A 23,746-nucleotide genomic window follows, 5' to 3' on the forward strand; every position below is an offset into this window, starting at 1 on the left:
TAAATGCCCTCTCCTTCCTGCTTTCCTCTGTCCCACTTTCTCTCTCTCTCTTTATCCAGTAAAGGAAGGGGTAGGTTCCCCCCACCCCCAGCTCTTGCCTCTCCTTCCCTGTAGTGAAATCCTGTGGAATTCCCAAGTTCAGGTCAACAACTCTGGGGAACCTTTCCTTTAAAAGGTCAACAACTTTGTGGTGTTCCCCCCCCCCTTAAGAAGGTCAACAACTCAAGGAAACCGGGGGGGGGCCACCGGAGGGATCTTTGCACCACGGCGCCGGATATGCTTAAGACGGCCCTGGACGTAACACTTTTAAAAGTGCAAAATTGCATATACTTACCCCCAGCTTCATCTGAATGTACCTGTCAGGAGTCTTATAGGCCAATTCTGATCTGGAAAGTTTTGCTAATTTCCAGAACTAAATGGAGGTGAATTCATTCTCTGAAAGTGGTAGGTGAAAGTCACCTTGTGGGGAGTTTTCTGCATCAGCAACGTGTCGCTTTTGTGAGTTTAGCACATAAGGCCTCTGTCAAAATTGAAACAGAAGCTAAAGGCTATTGTTGAGTTCCATGCTGTACCACTCTTCATCCCCTTTGTACTTTTGCAGCATAGCTGTCTACCTTTACCTATTTTGTGGGAAATTCCCTTATTATAGCATTGGGAAACAGCAGGGAGGGTTGACAGCTATGTATATAGCAGCGGGGAACAGCAGGGAGGGTTGACAGCTATGTTTTGCAGGTCTGGGGCATTTAGCAATCCATATTACTTAAATGGGCAATTCATGCCTGCTAGATATTTTTCATCTAGGTGTTAGGGTAGGAACTGAAAATTGGTGGGCTAGGGAGAAGAAATGCTTTGGGTACAGCCAGAAAGGGGGGAGAGAGAGAGGGAGAGAGAGAGAGAGAGAGAGAGAGAGAGAGAGAGAAGATTTTAGGAACTATCAAGAAAGGTCTTGCACTGGGGGGAGTTGGGCTGTTTCTTCAAAAGCTACACCTTTGTTTGTGGGGACTAATGGTTTCATAAAGTACCACTGCCTGAGAATATACTCTCCGGTACTCGCTTGTCACATGGAGACTGATCCTGTAAAGCTGCCCCATAACTTCTTATTACTCGGGGATTAGGAAGTGCGAAACACTGCTTGGAGTTTGTTAAGCCAAACCTATGCCTTGTGCAAACACTGTAGAAGCAACAGTGATTCATGGAGTTAATCCTTCCTCTGCAAAGAGCTATAAAAACTGTTGTCGATTAATCTCCTCTTAGTTCCTATTTCTTCAATATGTATTGTAAATATCAAGTTTTTCCTAAGGTTTTCCATAGTTCTGGCTACATCGTAAGCAGAGAATTGCCCCAGGGGACATCTCATTTCTATTTATACAAACTCTCTAGCGGTACATTCAGCAGCCAGCGCAGTATCAGAAAGGTATTTGCTGCTGCTTCTTTTCTTTTCTTTTTTTTTGAAGTGCAGTTTAGTTGCTGAAAATAAAAGGTTACCCTATGGTTGGGCTCCTAATAAATGCTGACATCTAGTTTTCTTGCACTTGCTGCTAGAGAATGCTTTGTTTAGCACATGGGAGTTCACAGGCTTTATTGTGGCAATGAAGGCAGGCAAGCATCCATTTAAAAGTACATATCAGGTCGTACTCGCAGAAGCCTCAAAACAGTTTCCTCCTCAAAGGATTGTTTTTGGAGTATTTGCCCTATATATTTCTTGAGATACAGGAAGGATATGAAGTCATTCATCTTTGGGTGTAATTGCAAAGACCCTTATTTTCTGCATACCGCAATTACATCAAGACTTTTCCCGCAGGGCAATGGAAAAACTAGCTTCCGTAACTCTTCTTTCACACTGTTCTAGAATCTCTGATCTGTTAAGGCATGCTGTTGCTTATCTTGTTGTTGTTCAGTCGTTCAGTCGTGTCCGACTCTTCGTGACCCCATGGACCAGAGCACGCCAGGCACGCCTATCCTTCACTGCCTCTCGCAGTTTGGCCAAACTCATGTTAGTAGCTTCGAGAACACTGTCCAACCATCTTGTTCTCTGTCGTCACCTTCTCCTTGTGCCCTCCATCTTTCCCAACATCAGGGTCTTTTCTAGGGAGTCTTCTCTTCTCATGTGGTGGCCAAAGTACTGGAGCCTCAACTTCAGGATCTGTCCTTCTAGTGAGCACTCAGGGCTGATTTCTTTGAGAATGGATAGGTTTGATCTTCTTGCAGTCCATGGGACTCTCAAGAGTCTCCTCCAGCACCATAATTCAAAAGTATCAATTCTTCGGCGATCAGCCTTCTTTATGGTCCAGCTCTCACTTCCATACATTGCTACTGGGAAAACCATAGCTTTAAGATTGCTTATCTTATCAGATAAGAAATCCAGATCCAGGCTCCTATTCTTTATATTTACAGCAGGGGTGAGCCAAATTTGGCCTGCTAAGCATCCCCATTTGGCCCGTAAAGCCATTTCAGCCAAGCCACACTCACCTGCCCAACAGGTGGGGCTGGTAAAAACCTGGCTCAGCCAAAGCGGTGTTGCAAAAGGCACTGCCAATCATCTGATCAGTGTTGCTTGTGAAACCTCTTTCAGAGTGATATGCAAAAGTGCAGGGGGGGAAGTCACCCAATGTCATTGTGTCATCAGTCAAAACAAAATTGGAAAAAAAAAATTTCCTTCCAGTAGCACCTAAGTTTGTTCTTGGTATGAGCTTTCTTGTGCATGCACACTTCTTCAGATACTTTGTGGCATCAGGTAATTGATAGCTGGGCGCCTCCAACTTGGCCTGCAAAGGATGAGTAACTATATGGTCGACTGTGCAAAAAAAGTGTCCCATCCTCATTTGCAGCTCCCCACCAATGACTTTCTCTTTCCTTAATCTTCTTGTTCTGTGCATGCTCACAGGCTATTGACTGCTTTTTACTTCTCCTCTCATCCCCTCTTTCCTTTCCCCTTATTCCTTTTCTCTTTACCCTGGACCTTCTTTGTTCTATCTATCTAGCAAGCCAATTCCCTAACCTTCCTATTTATTGCTCCTAAAATCCACAATTGGCTGCTACCAGTTCCTGTCCTCCTGATTTCTGCTATTCCTTCATTAAGCCCCATCAGTTTTGTCTGGTATGTGGTGTTTGGATTCTCATGCCATGACCCTAGTATTCTGTATAACACATGGTACTCTTCTGGCATGAGATACCTTTTAATGATGACGATGGCATTTGTAAAGTAAAGCAAGCACTCAGTTAATTTTTATAAGGATTCTGTTACTCAGATTAACATATCACATTTGGGATTTACAATACCAGGAGTTATAATTGACTGCCTCCCAGCTGTATTTGTCCTGCTTTTATTCAAAACTGGGACAAAGCAAACTTGTGAAGCCTTTAGTTACTCTTGCAAAAATTTCTTCCTCTTCAAGCCAAATGTTCTTTTGTCCCAGAGTTCCATATTTCTATTCAATAAATCCAATATATAGGGCTAGTTAAGTTGATTGTAAACTGCATTTACAAACTCTGAATTGTTCAAATGACAGTGTACATTAGTTTCACATTATTCCTCTACTTGGTTTAACCTATGCTGGCTCCTACTCAGAAAAAAAAGCTTATTGAGAAAGTAAGTAACGTGGTAACAGAAAGATGGCAGAGTTTTATTTGTAGTTGATTAGTCATCTGCCTTTTAAATTGAATCAAGTAGATTTGAATGCATCAGTAAAGCCTCAATAGGGGTGTCTTTCTGAGATCCTGGGAGAAATATAAGTGAATGGAGAAGTTGATAAAAGTTACCACTCACTGTTAGAATGGAAATACATCATATTTTGAATCACTTTGACAGTAACACATTGGAACCAAAACAGACAGAACTGCCAACAATTCAACATGTGACCTTAATGCAATTAACTTTTCCCTTATTGCCTGATATTGTTCCCTGCCAATGAGAGGCAGGGGGTTGGGGAGGGTGGACATGATGTCCTGACTTTACGTGACGTTCTGATGTGGGGGGGCTCCTCTGGCCAGTGGCGGAGCTTCATGCTCTGGCACCGGGGGGCAGAGAGCAGGTGGGGCGGGGCTGGTGTGTTTCCCGGGGGTGTGGCACACTGCCTGAAGGGGTGTGGCACACTGGGGGCGTGGTGAGCCGTCTGCGGGGGCAGCCACAATGGCACCCCACCAGGATCGCACTTCCAGGGGCGGTGCACTCCCCCTGCTCCCCTCTTCCTCTGCCAGTGCCTCAAAAAAAAAAGACTCCCCCCCCCAGTGCCTCAGCCCCCATGAGCTGGTGCCCTTGCTGCCAATTCATCAACCAAAGCATTGGTTGATTTATCTACCAATTCAACATTTAAAGTTTGATGGTTTGCTGCTATGTTTGAGCCAGGGAGTAAATTATTACACCTAACGGTTTCTCAACTTCTGATCTATTTTGCAGTTTTGTTGTGTCTTTCATGGGGTTGGTCTGAGTTGAAATGTGGGTGAATGCCAGGGTGGAAAGCGCAGCTGTGCAGCCGCACTGAAGAATAAATGGGGAAGGAATAAGAACATTTTAAAAAGCACTACTAAACAAGTTGAAATGGTTCCTTTCAATGGCTTTCTCCTGGCAATCCCTCTCCCCTATTTCACTCCTTCCTCCTGTATTGACAGGACCACAGACCATCATACCAAGGTAGGCATGTGGTTTAAGGCTACTGAGAAAAGTATGAGAATGTGCTCTCTAGAAGTGTATTTGTGGTGTCAGCAGTTTGTCCCATTAAAATGAAGTGCATGCATGATCAACCTAGGGTTATAGGTCAGTTGCGTAGTATCTGCTCTGCATGCAGAAGAACTCAGGTTAAATCCCCAGCAGCTGCACGTGGAACTGGGAATATGCTCTACCTGAAACTCTGGAAAGCCACTGCCAGTCAGTTTGGCAACCTTTGGGTTGCATTCTTGGGATTGTGCCTAATGCCATCTCTGTATAGTTAAAACACATTGGGTGCAATGGAAGGTGGGATTGCCAAAGTACTGTATTCACACACCCCCGAACATCCTCCCCTTTCCTTCCTTCCACCCTTCCTTCCTTTATTTTCTCTTCTTTGCCAAGTGTGTAACGTAGGATGAGCACAACTTAAATGTGCAAAAGTTGTGGGCTTATTGTATGGACAGTGAGCTAGATGGAGTAATGATCTGACTTGGTATAAGGCAGCTTTCTAAGTTGTTTTTTTGTTTGCCATTGAAATTTTGCTTTTAAATTCAGCAGTTCATCACATGGAGAAACCAGGATAAAATGGAGAAAGAGAGAAATGAAAGCTATGAATAAGGGGAGATGTAGATACGTGGTAGGGCTGCCATGCGTCTGGGATTTCCAAGGCGGAATTGACGTCCGGGGGGGGGGGTCCGAAAGGTGCCATTTTTGTCCATTTTTTGGGGGGGGTTTCCTGGTTTTTACTTTTTGAAATATGGCAGCCCTATAAGTGGGGGTTTGAACAAATACCGGTATTTGAATGGAGCAAGTCAGTAACTTGGTGAAGCGCTGTGAAAAGGAGCAAAAATACAAAAGAAGAGAGAAACAAAACCAGAAGAATACCATGAGCCCAGAAGTACAATGGATGTTTTCTGAAACTCTGTTGCAATGTGCTGACCTAGATATTCCTAGGAAGTTTAGGAAATTGTTGGCCTTTTTCGTTTTTTGCCATGACCAATATCCATCAGGTTATCTTTTTCTCCTTCTAGATGAAAGGAGCACTGTCCTATCTGATCACATCCAACATGGTTCTCTAAAACTTGCAAGGTTACCTCTTTCTCCCACACTGTTTCTAGCTAGAGACCTTGGCTCAGTTTGACCCTTCGTGTCACTTCTGAGTTCCTAAGACGGCATTACGAAAGGATTTCCGTACACATTAAAATGAATCTGTCTGAGGTCTCTCAGATGTAGTTTGCAGAATAGTACTGGCAAGGACGTTTATATAGGGCGCTTCTTTTTATGAAGCAGATCAGATTTGAATTTGTTTTGCCTAATAGGAGGACTAGAGAGCAGGGAGATCAGAAGCAAAAGGGGATGTGTTTAATTATGCCACTAATTCTTATGCAAAAGAAGCTCATGAGACACCTCTGTCTCTTGCGGACCAGGCGAGGAGAAAGGTTTGCACATGGTATATGAATGCAAGGTGTCTGAATTTCTCGGACCTAGACACTATGGGCTAGCTTAGCCCTTGCAGCCTTGAAATCTCCACGCCTTTGGGGCTTCTTGCACACTTCCAGGACTTGGATGAAAAATAGCTCATGTTGTCCCATATTTCTATGTCAGAACCTCCCAGAAGTGTTTGATAATGAAAATGAAGCCAACACTACAGTTTCCCCCCAGCTGTAATCATTCAGGGAGAAGTAAAGTTGCATTTGCTGAGATTTCTTCTTCTGCACTACTGTTCTCCTTATACATGTATTAAAAAATATCTCTCATCCTTCCATTAAATTTACAACAGTAAAGGCACTGTCTCTGCTAGCCAACAAATTAATTACAGAAGGTTGAGGTACCCTGAGCTCATCATTTTATTTCATCAGTAGGTTTGCACTGATGTTCTCCAGAATAAATGACTGACCTTAGTGGATGGCTTCCAGAGTAAAACAAATATTCGTAATTAGTTGTTTTTGTTTAAAAAACAACAACAAAAACATGTATCTATACAACCAGTGTCTGCATCAATAAATTGAACAAATTAAATTTAAGAACATAATCAAGGAATATTCTATATGATATATCACATGTTAATTTGTGTATTAAAGTGTTAACATTACAGGGCATGCAGCCGATGGACTTCAGATCAATATTCCAGAGCATTGCTGGACAACACCAATAATGAAAACAGAGGCTCCCTGTTGTTAAATAAATGTGGGAAGAAGAGAAAGGGGTGGATTAATAGCTAAAGGCCTCCTCTTAAGAAGAGGCATCTCACTCTGCAGTGGGCTCCCAACTATTTCATAACATGCAGCAAATTGTCTCTTTTCTTAGCATGCATAGTTTGCTTCCAAAAAACTGATGCCATCACAGCCTACATCCTTTTCCTGTTTTCCTTGACACTGCTGCTCACTTTGTCTTTTTAAGCACTCCCCAATGTCATGATGGTCACCTCACCATTGTAATGTCACCTCCCTAGGCTTTCTTTGGCATCCTTGTGCCATTTTTCTGACTCCACTTAAAACAACAACATGATTTTGTTTATGCTCATCTTTGCACTGCAGCCTGGCCCCTGCAGATTTGCAGAGATGTAGTTGTTCAGTTCTCTAAAAACAACAGTGCATGATTTGCATAAAACTTTCATTACCTCCGGGATATTTTTTTTCAAAAGAAGACAAAACTAAAACAAAACCCTGTCAGTGCAGGATGGCTCACTAGTCTTAGATTAACATTTTATGAGATTGTTCATTCTCCCCTGTTCATCATGAACAAAGAGAGTAGTTAATCAAACAAACAAAAGTTGTGACAAATGGCAGAACAGGTTCACTAGTTATTTTCCACCCAACCTGAGCAAAATGTTATTTCTAGTTCCTATTTTCCTTACTGTTTGGTAGGGTATGGGATTTGCTGGCACGCTGACTGTAGCCTTAATTACTTCTAGAATGGTTTGGGGAAAGGGTTTAGTGGATCATGGAAAGTAATGTTGCTGTCCTTTGGTTTGGTCAATAAAGAATGTTTCAGAGCAGGCTTCCTTGAGGGAAGTTGTATCAGCCGTAACTAAGAGAAGGGAAGCTCCCCCTTGGTCTTTCTCTTTGGGTGCACTGGAATTAGCACCACAGATGAGTACATACAAACATGTGCCATTGGAATGGGTTATCACCACAATTTATTGGGGAAAACCCAGTGCTTTTTCTGGGGGGACACAGGGGTACACATACCCCTAAACATTTTGTGAATCTAACAGAAGAAGAAACTATTTTTTAAAAATAATAATAATAATTAAAGTTTCTTCTCTAGCACGGTGAATCGTCAGTTCCATTGCTACCCCCGATGGCAGCCTCATTTCCTGTCACAGTGTTTCCCGAGTCTCGGGCAGAACCGAGCATTTAATGTGTTAAGTAGGAGTTGAAATCTAGCACGGTGATTGGTCAGTTTCGTTGTTACCACCTCCGATAGCAGCTTCGTTTTCTTTCCCGGTGATTTTCTTGAGTCAAAATGAGAGTACCCCCTAAACAGTTTTTTTTTGGGGGGGAACACTGTAAAAAACAACATTTTTTGTACCAGCCTTAGCCTGTAGGATTAGATGTGATCAAGGCGTACTTTTACATTTTAATTATTTAATTATTTCTTACATTTATATCACACCATATCTTTGAGGATCTCTGGGTTCTGTATATGATCTACGCAGGCATGGCCAAACTTGGCCCTCCAGGTGTTTTGAAACTACAATTCCCATCATCCCTGACCACTGGTCCTGTTAGCTAGGGATGATGGGAGTTGTAGTCCCAAAACATCTGGAGGGCCAAGTTTGGCCATGCCTGTTCCACACACACACACACACACACACACACACACACACAATTTTCATAACAACCTTGTAAAATTGGATAGTGAGCTTCATGGGTGAACTGCGTCTCCTTGGTCCTAGTCAAACATTCTAGCCCCCAGACCAGGGTTTCCCAAACTTGGGTCCCCAGCTATTTTTGGACTACTATTCCCATTACCCCTGACCACTGGTCTGGCTAGCTGGGGAATGATGGGAGTTGTAGTCCAAAAACTGCTCGGGAAACCCTTCCCTGGTCTATGCTGACTCTCAGTCGTGTAATAATAGTATATTCAGACTTTCTTTTACACACTTGTACAAGATTGACTGCATGAGGAAAGAGTTATGGAGGAAAATTTCTAGTACCTTGATGTCAGTATTAAGCACTAGCTTACAATATTGAAGATCTCTGTGAGACTGTGGAGAGCACACATTCTAGATTGATAGAGAAGAATAAGGAACAGTCATAAAAAGAGGCTGTGTCCTCTTCAGAGTTCATCTGCTGCACATTTCATTTTATTTTTTGAGTACCCTTTAGAAACGGTATAAAAACTGAAGACTTTTTCTGTCATGTGAAGGGTTGTTCTTGATTTGAGAAATTGTGCTGATTTATTGGTTTACTGCAAAATTGGTAGAGTTGGCTGAAACCTAACAGAGATGTTAGTACTGAGCCTATTGCTTCTTTCAAAGCTTTTTAGTTAAGTTTCCAGACATGGTGCTAAGACCACAAACCCTTGCAATCTCATGTGCTGCTGCTTCTTCAATTAATCACTTGTTACACAGTGTCCTGTCTGCCTGGAGGCCAGGGTGTTTATGGGAAATCTCTCTCTCTCTCTTCTACTGATATCGATAATAGATAAGGATGCCACCAGGGGAGGTGAGAAATGGTAACAGCAGAACTGACTGACAGAACTGTCACCCCCTATTGCTAAATCTATTCATAGAACAGACAATATAAATCAGCACCAAGTACGGTACTCTTTTCCACCGAGTAAGAGATGTGTTTAATATCTGTCATTTTCAGTAAAGGTGGGGGTAGATGGGGGAGAGAAGAGAAGATTGTAAGTAAATTTGATGTATGTATGTTTCCCCCTGGCATGAGTTTGGCCAAACTGTGGGAGGCAGTGGGGGATAGGGGTGCCTGGCGTGCTCTGGTCCATGGGGTCACAAAGAGTCGGACACGACTGGACGACTGAACAACAACAAATGTTTCCCCTAAGAATGAGTCGGGAAAAAATCCACGTGTGAAACAGCTGTACTGTAAAACGATTAAGAAAACATGTGCAGATATTACAGGAGTTTGGCTTGGTCAGGTTTGAGAAAAAGAGAGGCTGAAAGACAACGCTCAGAGAATATTTTACCCCTCCTTTCCTCCAACCTGGAGGCAGCTTACTAAGGGCAGCTTAAAGGTAAAGGTAAAGGGGCCCCTGACAATTTAGTCTCGAACGACTTCTGGGGTTGCGGCGCTCATCTCGATTTACAGGCCGAGGGAGCCGGCGTTTGTAAGTAAAACAACCTTGCAGTAATAAAATCACAATAAAATACAGTAAAATCAGCAGTGATAAGTATCTGTAGGACCTCACACAGAAGTCAATTTCCTTTACGATCCAAGTGCCTGAACAAATAAAAACATAGCTGTCAACTTTCGGATTTGAAAATAAGGGATCAGCAGCCTCACCTATGACAGTCACATGGCAGTGGTGGGCGGAGCCAGAAGCAAAAGTGGGCGGAGCAGCTAGAACGCGGGCATGGTGCAGTAGACTGACAGGGTGCCTGTGGGAGACTGGTTCAGATTCCTGCTCAGTCATAAAGCTCACTACTGGGTGGCCTTGGGAAGATTGCTATCTCAACTGAACGTAGCTTCTCCTTGAGATCCCAAAACACCTTGGCAAGGAATACTCTTCGCTTCAAATTCATCCCCTGGGATAAAGCCTGTGTAAAATCTACACATGCTTTATGTGTGCACCTATTCCAACATCTGCACGTGTGTGTTTGCACATATGGGGTTCATGTAATTCTGCATGCACCTGTAGAGAGATCTGGATGCTTTTGCAATTTTTTTTTATAAAGATTTTATTATTTTCCATATATGAACAAAAGAAAATACAAAAATACATGGTAAACAACATACAATAAACAATAACAATAACAATAAACATAAAAACACAAATACCTCACTAAACATACACCTATCTCTATCTTCTTATTAATTCTTTCTTCTTTACATACTTTTAGACTTCCCTCGTTCCCCCTCCTGCATTCAAAACTAATAAATTTAAATTGGGTAGCTTTGTATCTTTTTCCATTAATCTTAACCTTGTCTCTCAATAAACTTAAAGTTAATTAAACAAATATAGTTTCTCACTTTAACTCTTTATCTTTATATACTCTTACACATTCTTAACATTCACATCTAAACTTCTTCTGCACTATTTTATCTAACATAATCATGCTAAAGCCAATTCTGCTAGCTAATTCTGCTCAAATATTCAATTTTACACATTTGACTAAATATTCCTTGAATTTCTTCCAGTCTTGCGACACCTTCTCCTCCCTCTGGTCTCGGATTCTCGCGGTCAGTTCAGCGAGTTCCATATAGTCCATTAGCTTCATCTGCCATTCTTCTACTGTTGGGATCTCTTCACCTTTCCAGTTTCTTGCCAATAAAATTCTAGCAGCTGTTGTGGCATACATAAAGAATACTCTATCCTGACTGGGTATCTCTTCATTGGTCATGCTCAAGAGAAATGCCTCTGGTTTCTTACTAAAGGTAATCTTCATTACCTTCTTTAACTCGTTATAAATCTTATCCCAATTTTTTTCTCCCTTTCTGGCACGGTGCATGCATATGTATCTAGTTGCACAAACTAGGGTGCCTCACTATCTGGCTGTGCACCCTCCTCCCGGCCTCCTTCCAGCACCCACCTCATTGCTGCGAAGCCTCCCGAGTGGGAGCAAGAAAGAAGAGGAGGAGGAGGAGGAGGAGGAGGAGGAGGTGGCGCGGGGTGGGGAGCACGGTGCCCCTTCGGTGCAAAAGATGTGGGGGCAATTTGGCGCGTGGAGGATGTCCCCTCCGTCTCCCCTCCATCCCTCCCTCACCCTTGCAAGCTTGCATCATGCGCACACACGCACCCCTCCGCCCCCGAACCCATCTCTGCCCCGGATCTTCGGGAGAGGGGAAATAACAAAGCGGCAGACATTACCATGGCCGAGCCTCAGATCAGCTGGGCGTGCAGGCGGGCAGCTCAGCCCACCCGGCAGTAAGGGCGGTCGCGATTGAAGGAGGCGGGATGAGGGAGAGGAGGGTGGGAGAGAGAGAGAGGCAGGCAGGCGCGATCCCTGGGTTGGCGGGGGTTGGGGGGAGAGGCAGAAGCGCAGGAGAAGGGGAGCGGGCGAGAGCAAGGGGCAGCCGGCCGGGCGCTTTCCGCGCCAGGGCGCAGTCCTTCTGCAACATCATAAGTAATGGTTTTTTTTCCTTTGAAGAGTGCCTCTGAGCATTTGCGAAAAGCCTCTTTCGCACCAGAGGCGGTCGAAGGATAGGAGCAGTGGGTGCGCGGTTCCGGCGCAGCAGCCAGCCGGGGAGGACAGAGAGAGAGAGCTTGGCCGGGCTGCCGATGGAGCGCTCCCCCCAGCGGCTTCTCTCTCGCTCGCCTGCTCCGCTCGCAGCCGAGGGAAGCGCTGAGGGCTTGTCTCTCCTCCCCCCGGGCATTCCCGGCCCTCTGGCCTGGGCGTAGGGGAAACCCCGAGGGGGAGGGCTCCACCTCCACCTCTGCCACCTCCCTCCTGTTTTCCCAGGCCGAGCAGCACCCGTCGCTCGACAGCCAGCTTCAGCAGCCTTCCTCTGCAAACAAGCTGTTGAGCGGGGGACACGTTTCTCGGCTCGGGCTCACACAACCCAGGAATATACGGGTTTTTGATTAATCCGGGATAGCAGCGGGAAACGCATTAAAAAACGGGGGAATCCCGGCTAATACGGGATACTTGACAGCACTGAATAAAAATGTATTCATTCTTTGTTTGGATACTTCTACTATGGGGACAGACTGAATACCACCTAGGGGAGTGCATGTTAGTTTCCCATAAATCCATCAGATGTGATAACAGGTAGAGCTATTTAAATAGCAGCAAGAAGTGGAATATTTAGGCAGGAAATCAGAAGAGTTTAAGCAATTAAGAGTGCAAAACGTTCTGAAATAAGCATACGAACAAAGAACTTCACTGTTCTTTGAATGCAGATGTGGATAAACTAATGAATGGATAAGCTATGATTGTTTATCATTATACATTTGCCCTTTTCTTTAATTTCCTCTTTTAACATTCCTAATAAGTATATTTCAGGGTCTTTTCTGAAGGAGTATTGAAGCATCTTTTTCATTTCTTTATATATTTCTTCCCAGAATTTTTTAATTTATTTACATTACCACCATATATATGTAAAAATGTTCCAGTTTCTTTATTACACCTCCAACATATATTACTACTGCCTTTGTATATTTTTACCAATTTCGCCGGGGTCATGTCTGTTAGTCTTACAGTCCAGTTTTTGTGTGTGTTTCATGTTCACTGCAATTATGTGCTAAGCTTGCTATGCTTCTGTGAAGGGAGAGTTGCCTGCACTTTCAATGAGAGTGAATCCTGAAAGAAAAGAGATCCCTCCACAGACTTAAATCCCTCCTTTACTTGAAATGATAACCAGAAAAAGTCCTTTCCATCCTCTTGCTAAAATAGTAAATAGCACATGCCAGCGATAACCCTCTAAAACACAGAGCAATCAGACACATATTGGACATCGTTCGGCACCAACCATCGATTTTTAAAGCCTTTCTCAATAAAGCACGGTTATTGTATTTGAAGAAAATAATCTTTTGTGATATTTCCCATTGCACCTTCTTTCAACTACTAGCATAATCCTTCTAGTCTGCCTTTTGGGTAGCATTGCCAACCATCTATTATTGCATACTAGTCTGACCAGTGAAAAGCATGTGCTAGCAGGAAACTACTATCTGAAAGCCAATGAACCCTAGGGGCAGTCCAACTGCTTTATTCATTGCAACTTAAAATCAAATAAAATGTATACCCGCCAATATTTCTCTGATGAAAATAGGAACGTCCTATTCCATAATGATTATTTTACTATTTATACCCCACACATCTTACTGGGTTGCCCCAGGCACTCTAGGAAGCTTGCAACATATATATATAATAACATAATAAAACATTAAACATTAAAAAAAACTTACCTATACAGGATAGCCTTCAGATGGCTTGGGGGTCGGCTAACTCCAGACCCACCACCATTTCTCCAATGAAAATAAGGACATCCTAAGGAAAAGTGAGACATTCTGGGATCAAATCCAAAAACTGGGATGGCTTCTCTAAATCAGGGACGTCCCTGGAAAATAGGGACACTTGGAGGCTCTGCGAACGGCAGTAAAATCATACCTGCAAATAATGATAAAACAAAATAGCTGCATTTAACAGCAGAAATAAACAATCTCATAATATAAACAATGCAACAGCAAATCACAAGGGGGGGAAACAACAACCAACATAAAAGTAGGAGCAGAAAATAAAAAAACATCCAAGAAATCCTCAGCCCTAAAAGTGTTCGGTATTGCAGTTGGTGGGTCTCCCTTAGGAGGGCACTCTACCTGATTGATCCAACACCCAGATCTGCCAGATTTGCTTATTGGCACATGCCAGGCTTCTCTCGGGCATGCCAGATTCCATTTGGGTCACCCATTGAAATATACTCGGAGTCTAGTGTGAATTTCATGCTCTTTATTCAGCTCATAGTAGTGAGGAATGCAGTTTCCCCAAAACGTTTGCTTTATATACACTATTTACACAATGGGCCCCACGTGATTGGCTAATTCCGGGATACTCCTGTATGCCAATCGGAATGTGGATTCACTTCCACCTGGAGCTGGATTGGGTGACTCCTGCGGACCAGTCAGACTGCTGCAATCTCAATCCTATTGTTCTGGGACCAATCAGACTGCTGCAATCTCAATCCTATTGTTCTGGGACCAGTCAGACTGCTGCAATCTCAATCCTATTGTTCTAGGACCAATCAGACTGGTGCATTTTGGATCTTATTCAACTCAGTACATAACATCCATGAAATGTGAATTTCTGCCTCATAGTCCACCATAACTTTGGCCCCTAGCCTCATACATTTCCCCCCACCCACCCTTGGCCCAGCCAGGGGGTGGGGGTGGGCAGTACTTTTTATATAATAATTTATATTAATTTATTATTTATATCCCACCCATCTGGCTGAGTTTCCCCAGCCACTCTGGGCGGCTCCCAATCGAGTGTTAAAAACCAATACAGCATAAATAAGCTTTTAAAAGTCAAAAGTTGATAAATCTACCAGTGGGGGAAGAGACAGAGGGTCATCCTGAAACCAGGAACAAGGATGGATACATATTACCTGGATTTCACAAAGTTTGTAACAGAAATGTGTTTTGCATTTCAGGAGTTACAGTTTGAAAGGCTTACCCGAGAACTTGAGGCTGAACGCCAGATTGTCGCCAGCCAGCTGGAGAGATGTAAGCTTGGATCTGAGACTGGAAGCATGAACAGCATTAGGTATTGTATGAGAGTTATTGTGTTATTTCTCCATAATTGATTGGCATTGATAATGGATTGTGTTACTCCTCTGACATATCAGGGTGGAGCTGTGATTTATTAGCAAAGAGAAGATGATTGTGAATCATGGGCAAAAATGGATGTTGCAAATACTCATTGTGAAAACTGTGGAGGGAATGAAATAATTTGACTTCTGAATCTGCTAGGTTTGGCTCCTTTTTCTCATGCACTGGGATAAGAAAACTAAATGCAGTGAAAAATAAATGCAGGTTTTTTTGGCATGTGGAAATGGAGAGAGTGCCCCAGATCATTTCCTGTCACACAAACATAACTTGTGGAAATATATAATTGGTCATTCTTCTAGTTGGATCGTTTTAGTAGAGAAATTATTTATGCATTTTAAAATATGTATGATTTTTTTTTAACTGCAATGTTCTGAAATCTGGTTCTTCTGGTATCTCTGAGAAAAATGTTCGTGCAGGTAGCATGATTCTGTATGCAGAATTATAATGGTGCTATTAGATTTCACTTTTAAAAGGTTCGATCTAAGCAGAGACTTGCATAGAATACTAAATTTAGGTTGGTATCTTAGGTTGCTTGTCTGAAGGCATGATTAGGCTTGTAAATTGAATTTGTAGTAGAAGATCATTCTTGTAAGAGGGCTGAATGATTACACTAGATGATCCTCTAAACATTTCTAAACAATTGCGTAATATTAATAAGATGTTGACAGAAGAATAGCCCAGTTATTGCTTCATGATAATAGGCCATACACTTCACGGAGCCAAATTTGCAAATAATTAAAAAAGCAATTCAAGTTTGATGATATGCCAGAAATTTGAGAGACCCGGAAAAGAAAAGAAAAATCAAATGATTGCATAGTAATTTCTGGTTAGTCAAAATCCTTTAAAGCAATATTTTATTTTAAATAATTGAGCAAATGCAAGAATGGGGTCAAAGGGTTCGCAATGTGGTTTCAAGATACTGCCAATCTGTTCTTAAATGTGTGCATTGATTCTTGCGTCCTTGGTGTTTTTTAAGCGTCTAAAGACATAGTGGCAGTACTATAGTCATTGACGTTAATTCGACATGTGATTACTGCTAATTTTATACATTTCCCCTAAACACTCTTCCTAACAGTAGGAATATTGCCTGATCTCAGTAGTATGTGCATGGGGGCCTGGAACAGAATTCCCACGTAAATTAGGAGTCACTTGTACTTCTAGGACAGCTGAAAGAAGTTCTTGCATTTATATCCACCACTATTAACAAAAGTAGTGAGTGCATCCCTTCATTGTAGGATCTTAGCAACTACAGTATATCCTAGAATACACTTCCTGAATCCCAAAATGGTTTTCGACCTTCTAGGGGGACAGTGGACATGATTTTCACTGCAGAGAGCAAAACCAACCCCCCGTATATGGGGTTTATTGACCTGACTAAGGCCTTCAACACTGTAAATCATAATGCCCTGTGGGCTGTCTTTCTGAAAATTGGCTGCCCAGATAAATTTGTGAACATCATTTGGCTCCTTCATGATAATATTACAGCAAGAATCACAGATAACAATGGCTCTCAAAGTGAACCATTCATAGTGGGATCAGGTGTTGAACAGGGTTGTATTATTGCCCCAACTCTAGAGATGTAAAATTTCCAGAAATTTTGAATCTCGGGGGGGGGGCGGTTTTTTCCTGTTTTTTTCAGGGGGGAACGATTTTTTTTGGAAAAATTGAAAAAAATGCTACATTAGCACTTCTTTTAGAAACATAAAATATAACTATGGACAAATTTAATGGGCATAAAATTATCACAACTAGCATATTAAAAATATAGTGTATCCAAACAATTATTACAAACAGAATTTACTTTTAAAATAATATTTATTTGTATTTGTAACAAATGGAGCAACAATCTCCTGAACTGTTGACTAGTTTATGTAAAACAAAAAAAAACTGCACAAAACAATTTTTAAAAATCCATAAGTAACAATTATTCATATTTCCTCTCCACAGTATTAAAAAAAAAAAACATTCTCATAAAAAGAACTGAAGAAGGTAGTGGGACTAAGTTTCAATGAATGGGCATGAAATTTAATCAGAATCATTTTCTGAGCTGTAATTAAGTATATACTTTCAGGCCCTTTTTGTTGCTCTATAATGTCTTCCAGTGCTTTGAGGCCTAGTGAAGAGGAACAGAACCAATGTATACCACACACATGCAAAAACAAAAACAAAACCTTTTTCTTTTCTGGTGACAACAGCACCTCCTAAAGGAAGAAATGTATCTTGTTCTTGCATTGGAGAATTCAGTTTGTAACCTAGGACTTGCTTGTCCTCACAGAAATTAGAATAATCTGATACCATACATATTTTTTAGAAACGATTTATAAAATATTTGAACCCCTTTTCTTAAAATATTTTATTCATCGTGTTAAAATAAAACATGCCATAATCTATTTTTTATTTTTCCAATTTTCCCAATTTTTCGGGGAAAAAAAACAAAAAAGGCTTCAGGAAAAAAATGGGGGAAAATATTCCAGTTTTTTTTCCAGGCCTTCACATCTCTACCCAACTCTATTTATTATTTTCATTGCTATGATCCTACACATTGTCGAAGGGAAACTCCCCACCAGGGTAGAAATCATATATCAAACAGATGGAAGGCTCTTTAACTTGAGTACACTGAAAGCAAAGAGTAAGGTTACTATAACTTCCGTCATAGAGCTTCAATATGCTGATGACAACGTAGTGTGTGCGCACTCAGAGTATGACCTCCAAACCATCCTAAATAGTTTCACAGAAGCTTATGAAAAGCTTGGCCTATCGCTCAACATCCAAAAAACCAAAGTGCTACACCAACAAGCACAAACCAACCCAGCGCCACTAATCAAACTTAATGGTATAACATTGGAAAAGGTCAATCACTTCTCCTACCTCCTATCTTTCCACAAGGGCAGACACTGATGCCAAAATCCAGCATCACCTGAGCTCTGTGAGTGCTGCTTTCTCCAAACTGAAGTGCAGAGTCTTTGAGGACCGGGAAATTCTCAGGGAAACCAAAATGCTTGTTTACAAAGCTATTGTACTACCAACCTTACTGCATGCTTGTGAAACATGGACCACTTATAAACACCATCTCCAGCTCCTCAAAAGATTCCATCAACAGTGTCTCTGAAAATTTTTACATGTCACTTGGGAAGACAGGCGAACTGGAAGAAGCAAGGATCACATCAGCTTTGTTGAACTGGTCATGTTGTGTGGATGCCTGATTATCGTCTTTCAAAGCAACTACTCTATGCCGAACTTTAAAATGGAAAGAGTAATGCTGGCAGTCAACAAAGGAGGTTTAAAGACTCTCGTCAAGGCAAATCTAAAAAAAAGTAGCATAAACACTGACAACTGGGAAACACTGGCCTGCGAGCGTTCCAATTGGAGAACAGCCTTTACAAAAAGTGTCATGGACTTTGTAGACGCTCAAACTCAGGACGGAAGGGAGAAATGTTTGGCAAACCCTCGCCTTGATCAACTCCCGCCTGGAAACCTATGTCCCCAATGTGGAAGGACATGTTGATCCAGAACTGGCCTCCACAGTCACTTGCAGAGTCACTCTTAAAGGCAGTGTTCATGGAAGACAATCTTACTCAGCCAAGAGTGATCGCCAAAGAAGAATAAGATGCTGATTTAGCCTTCTTAACAAATTTGTATCATAAACACAGGAAGGAGGGAAGAGGCTGTTAGTTGCATTGATAAATTAGGGTAACCACCCTGAGCTAAGGACCTGAAATCTTGATCATCTGTTATAAACAGTGCTTCTTTGTACAGCTCCAGCTGCTGTGGAAGGTAAAGAATTGTGTTTGGAAATACATGGTTACAGAAGTTGGGCGCCATCGCTACTCTCTGCTGAGCCGTAGCAAAATTGTGGGGTGTGTGTGTGTGTTTCCAGGTGCTTACCCAGGGTCTGTGTTCTTTTGATAATCACGACTGTCATAGTTTTAAGAAAAATGATTTATTCACATATTTACATCTGAGTTTTGATGGAGGGAGTCAAGATCTTAACAGCACAGTCATCTCAGGAGGGGCTTGTTTCCCACAGCAATGCAGCACTGGAGTCCAAGGCATCTCTCCCAGTCTGCCTTCAACCAAAATTATTCTGCCTATTCCAAGTCTCCTGCTGTGCCAAAAGCACTAAACTCAAGTGTGACATCATGCCCAGTTACCCTGGCAACTTTCCAAATCCCCTGCCTCTGTTCATACCTCAGGGCAGGAGGAAAAACAAACGTTTTCTTAAACTGCCAATGGCCCTGTATTGTTTCTTAATGGCCCTAGCTTAGCCAGGTCATTTTGCATAGGCTAGCCCAGGAATTCCTCTGCAGCTTGTATTTCTCCTTTCATATCCCAATTAGTCAAAATCCTACCATTTATTAATTTCTAGGGTTTAGGGGGCTCCTCGGGGCATTTTTTTAAAGCTGGAACTCACCAGAACTTAGTTCCGGCACCTCTCAGGTGGGCACCGTTGCCATTACAAGAGAACAAGGGAGGTTTTCATGGTGAGTTCTGGCACTTCTTTTTCTAGAAAAATAAAACTGGTTTCTTCCCCCCAAAAAACCTCTATAACAACATAGACATAGTTACAGGTAGGTAGCCGTGTTGGTCTGTCATAGTCAAAACAAAACAAAATAAAAAATTCCTTCCAGTAGCACCTAAGAACAAACTTAGTTGGTCTCTAAGGTGCTACTTGAAGGAATCTTTTATTTTATTTTGTTTTAACATAGACATATTTGTTGGTAGGGAGGAATGCACAGTAAGCAAAGCTAACATAGATGGAGGCCCCACTATGTTACAGCAAATATTGCCATGTTATTATATTAATTTTCTAAAATCACAACCTCCCTTTTGACTCAATGGGAGATCTCAAGGAGGATGCAGTGTATTCCATGTAGTATTCAGTGTAAAATGAGGAGGATAGGCATGCCCCCTGGAGTTACTCTGATAAATGTTTGGTCATTTTCATTTGAATACTAAACCAGGCTGCAGCGAAAAAGTGAAAACTCCCAAGTCTGATCTTTCAGTACATTGTATGCTGATTTGCTTTTGTGCTTTCACAGCCACTAACCATCAACACTCAAATTAGTTATATATAGTACCAAACTGATGCAAATGGCTTTCTTTTCTTACTAATTTAGGAATAGGTCACATTATTCTGATGAGTGTTTCCTTTGAAACCCTAGAACTGACCCCCTTTTCTTTTCTTTTTTGTTTCCCTTTACTTTTGGCTGGTGCCTTTCTTGCCTTCTTGACTTTGGCAAGATGTGAAATGCACAGTAGGGACTGTATCTGGCACTTGAAAGGAGATGGGCTCAGTGTCATAATAAGGCTTATCCATTTGTATGCTGCTCCAACCCTACTCATGAGGAAAATCAGTTACCATGGGATTCAGTATTGGAGACTCTTTGTGAATTGGAACAAAAGCATAATAAAGCTATTATAAGGGGCTTTGCTGAATGGTTTAAAAAGAGACTTGGTGGTGATTTCCAGACAAGGGAGCATTGGAAACTATAAAGTTGATTATTACGGTATATCATGAAAGTAAACTGTAAGTTGCAGCACTGGGTGGGTTTTTTAATAAATTGCAATGCAAAATGTTATTGCGTCAAAGAACTTAAAATTTTGAACAAATAGGCTTAAACACTATGCTAATGATTTGTTGTTCAGTTGTTCAGTCGTGTCCGACTCTTCGTGACCCCATGGACCAGTAGCACTCCAGACACGCCTATATTTCACTGCCTCCCGCAGTTTGGCCAAACTCATGCAAGTCGCTTCGAGAACACTGTCCAACCATCCTCTTTCGTCCCCTTCTCCTTGTGCCCTCCATCTTTTCCAACATCAGGGTCTTTTCTAGGGAGTCTTCTCTTCTCATGAGGTGGCCAAAGTACTGGAGCCTCAACTTCAGGATCTGTCCTTCCAGTGAGCACTCAGGGCTGATTTCTTTAAGGATGGATAAGTTTGATCTTTTTGCAGTCCATGCTAATGATAAGAAAAGGCAATTCTAAAAATCACAAACCCCTCTTTTCAGCACATAGACAAACTCTATCGGATGTATATAAAAATGGTATTTTGTTTCTGAAATCTTTAATATATTTGTGGAATTTCCAGGGATCAACCAAGTTAGATGTTACCCATGCTAAGTGCACATGGTTGTCCCATGAATATAGCTCTCCAGTCACGTAGAGAGTGCGGAAGATGCACAAGGAAACTGGGCTGGGCTGCAAGATACATGTTACATGAGCATCTTTTACATCTTCTGCAATCCTCTCAAGGCAAATTTACAGCCTCCCAGATTATGGACACTGAGCCAAAATCGATGAGCTTTTTAGATCATGCCCAATTGCTCACATGAGCATTCAAGGTCAACATTTTGAGAGAGGCTGAAGCAAGTCACTAATTTTGAACAGTGACTTCAATCTTAGTGAGACCAAACTCCCTGAAGTGGCTGGTCTTATTTAGCCATGCAAGTACTTTTGAAGCCTTCTGAACACATGCAATGGTCACATGACATGATGACAGAATGTAACATGTCTGTAGTCCTGTGGGTTCCACTATATTGGACAAAATGCTGTCGTCTTATACAACTTATACATCTGCCTAAGCAGAACAATAACGAAAGCAGTCATATGTCAGGTATTGTGACTTGTTGTGCAACAATTTTGTACTGCAACCCCAGAGTCTTTCGCGACTGGACTTAACTGTCAGGGGTCCTTTACCTTTACCTTTTAGGATAAGAGGACACAAGAGAGGCCCTTCTTGGTGGCTGCTCCCAGATTGTAGAACTCCCTTTCATGGGAGGTACAATGGCTCCTTTTTCTGCTTTCCTTTACCCAGCAGGCAAAATCTTTTTGCTATTGTTGTTCCATCGGGCCTTTGGCCACTAACTGGCTGTTGTGGCAGGGTTTTCCGAGACTGAGTGTTGTGCTCTTTCTTTCTTACACTTTTAAGTGGTTGTGTTGTCAGTGCTGTTTTTCATAGGGTTACTTGTTTACTTTTTCTTTAATATTTATTATTATTATTATTATTATTATTACTACTACATGCTTTTAGTTGTATTTGTTTTAATTTATGCCGAGAGCTGCCTTGGGTCCTGCACTGGGAGAAAAGTGGAGAATTAATAATAAATGGATAAATAAATAAATTTCCCATCTTTTAACTCATCAGCGTCCTTGGTGCCTTTAGAAATCTGTTTAAGGAGGGGCATCTCACGCTCTGTGTATTTCTTCAAGGTTGTAGCTGTCATTAAGTTGGCTTCTTAGGATATATCTGCCACCTGCCCTGGATGGAGCTAAAATCAGTGTAGTGAGGTGAAATGAGATGCCCAACAAGGACAAATGAAAAGTCAGGGATTGTGAATTAAGGCCCTTAACTATGGCTGCCCTTATAAAGTTTGGGAACTTAGGCAAAACAACTTGTCTGATAATATTCTGCATCCTTATATTCAGTATTCTACAAATGAAAGGCAATTTGAAATCATTGAAGCAGTAAGCGGATTAGATCAATAACACAGGAAAAAAAGGAAGGGGAGTCAATGAACATGTTACAGGAATTGTCATGTTATCCGAAAAAATAAAAATTTAAACCTTTAATTTCTTTGGTAATGAGTTATTCTCAAGTGTTCAGCATTAAGTGTGGTGCCTGTTTTAATCCATAAAAATGCAATTTATGTTTTCTTCTAATGGAGTAAACACAGATGTTTCACAACTTAAGCACATTCAGATCCCTAGAAAGAATGCCCAAAATATGAAAAACTAGGGAAAGACTGCAGTTGCAGTCATAAATTAATTTTTGTGCCGTGCTTCTCATAATATTTATATTGCCAAAGATTCTTAGGTTACAGATATATTGTAAATTCCCTGATGGCTAATTATTATAGTCAGGTCTATACTTTTAATGGCATAATTATGGTTTGATTGCAAATGACTCTTAAATAAAGCTTTGGTTGATTAAACAGGGTGTTCTGCTTGGCAATGTATCATTATTGCAAATATGTATTTCTTTTCCTAACTTTCATTACGCTTATATAGAGACAAAATCTTATACTGTACATTTATTGCAGATTAACTACATGACTAAAACCAAATTTCACAATGCAAAAAGCCAGAGAGAATGAAATAAGAGAGTATGCAATGAATATGTCTAAAACCCCATTATATGCTTGACCTTTATAATGTCCATCTCAGACAAAACAGTTATTTATGTCAAATGAATTACTTTGGTGTGTGTGGTTTTATTATGTTACCAAAGAGGCTGTTTCTAAAATCAGTGCAAGCAGCATTTTAAAAGCTCGCTCTTTTAATACATCTAATACTATATACAAAAAGATATAGGAAAAGAATTGTGAATTTTATGCATATGTGGTGGAAGTGTAAGAAGATAACATCATTTCTGGAATTATCTTAGTATTTCTATTAGTCGGATGATTGTATACCCTTTACAATTAAGCCCATTTCATTGACTGCCAGAAGAAAAGTGGATCCGAACATCTGGAATTGGTATGAACTCCAGCAAAAATCCTGATAGCTTCTAAATGGTGTTTACATAATGTGCCAACTATGATTGAATGAAGTTAGTACCGTATTTGGTTCAAACGGCCAGATTGACAGAATATATGGAATGCCAAATTAAACAGAAAGAAACTTTTGAGAAATCATGAATCCCATTATA

General features: G+C 41.4%; 1 protein-coding gene across 1 annotated transcript in view; it reads left to right on the plus strand.

Annotated features, from left to right (window-relative positions):
- CTNND2 (catenin delta 2) overlaps window positions 1-23,746 on the plus strand; it is a 481,608-nt gene that overhangs the window by 145,394 nt on the left and 312,468 nt on the right. The window contains 1 exon segment of the mRNA XM_033154385.1: window positions 14,923-15,035. Coding sequence (XP_033010276.1) covers window positions 14,923-15,035 — 113 coding nt within the window.

The sequence above is a fragment of the Lacerta agilis genome, chromosome 7, assembly GCF_009819535.1.
Source record: "Lacerta agilis isolate rLacAgi1 chromosome 7, rLacAgi1.pri, whole genome shotgun sequence".
Classification (NCBI taxonomy): Eukaryota; Metazoa; Chordata; class Lepidosauria; order Squamata; family Lacertidae; genus Lacerta; species Lacerta agilis.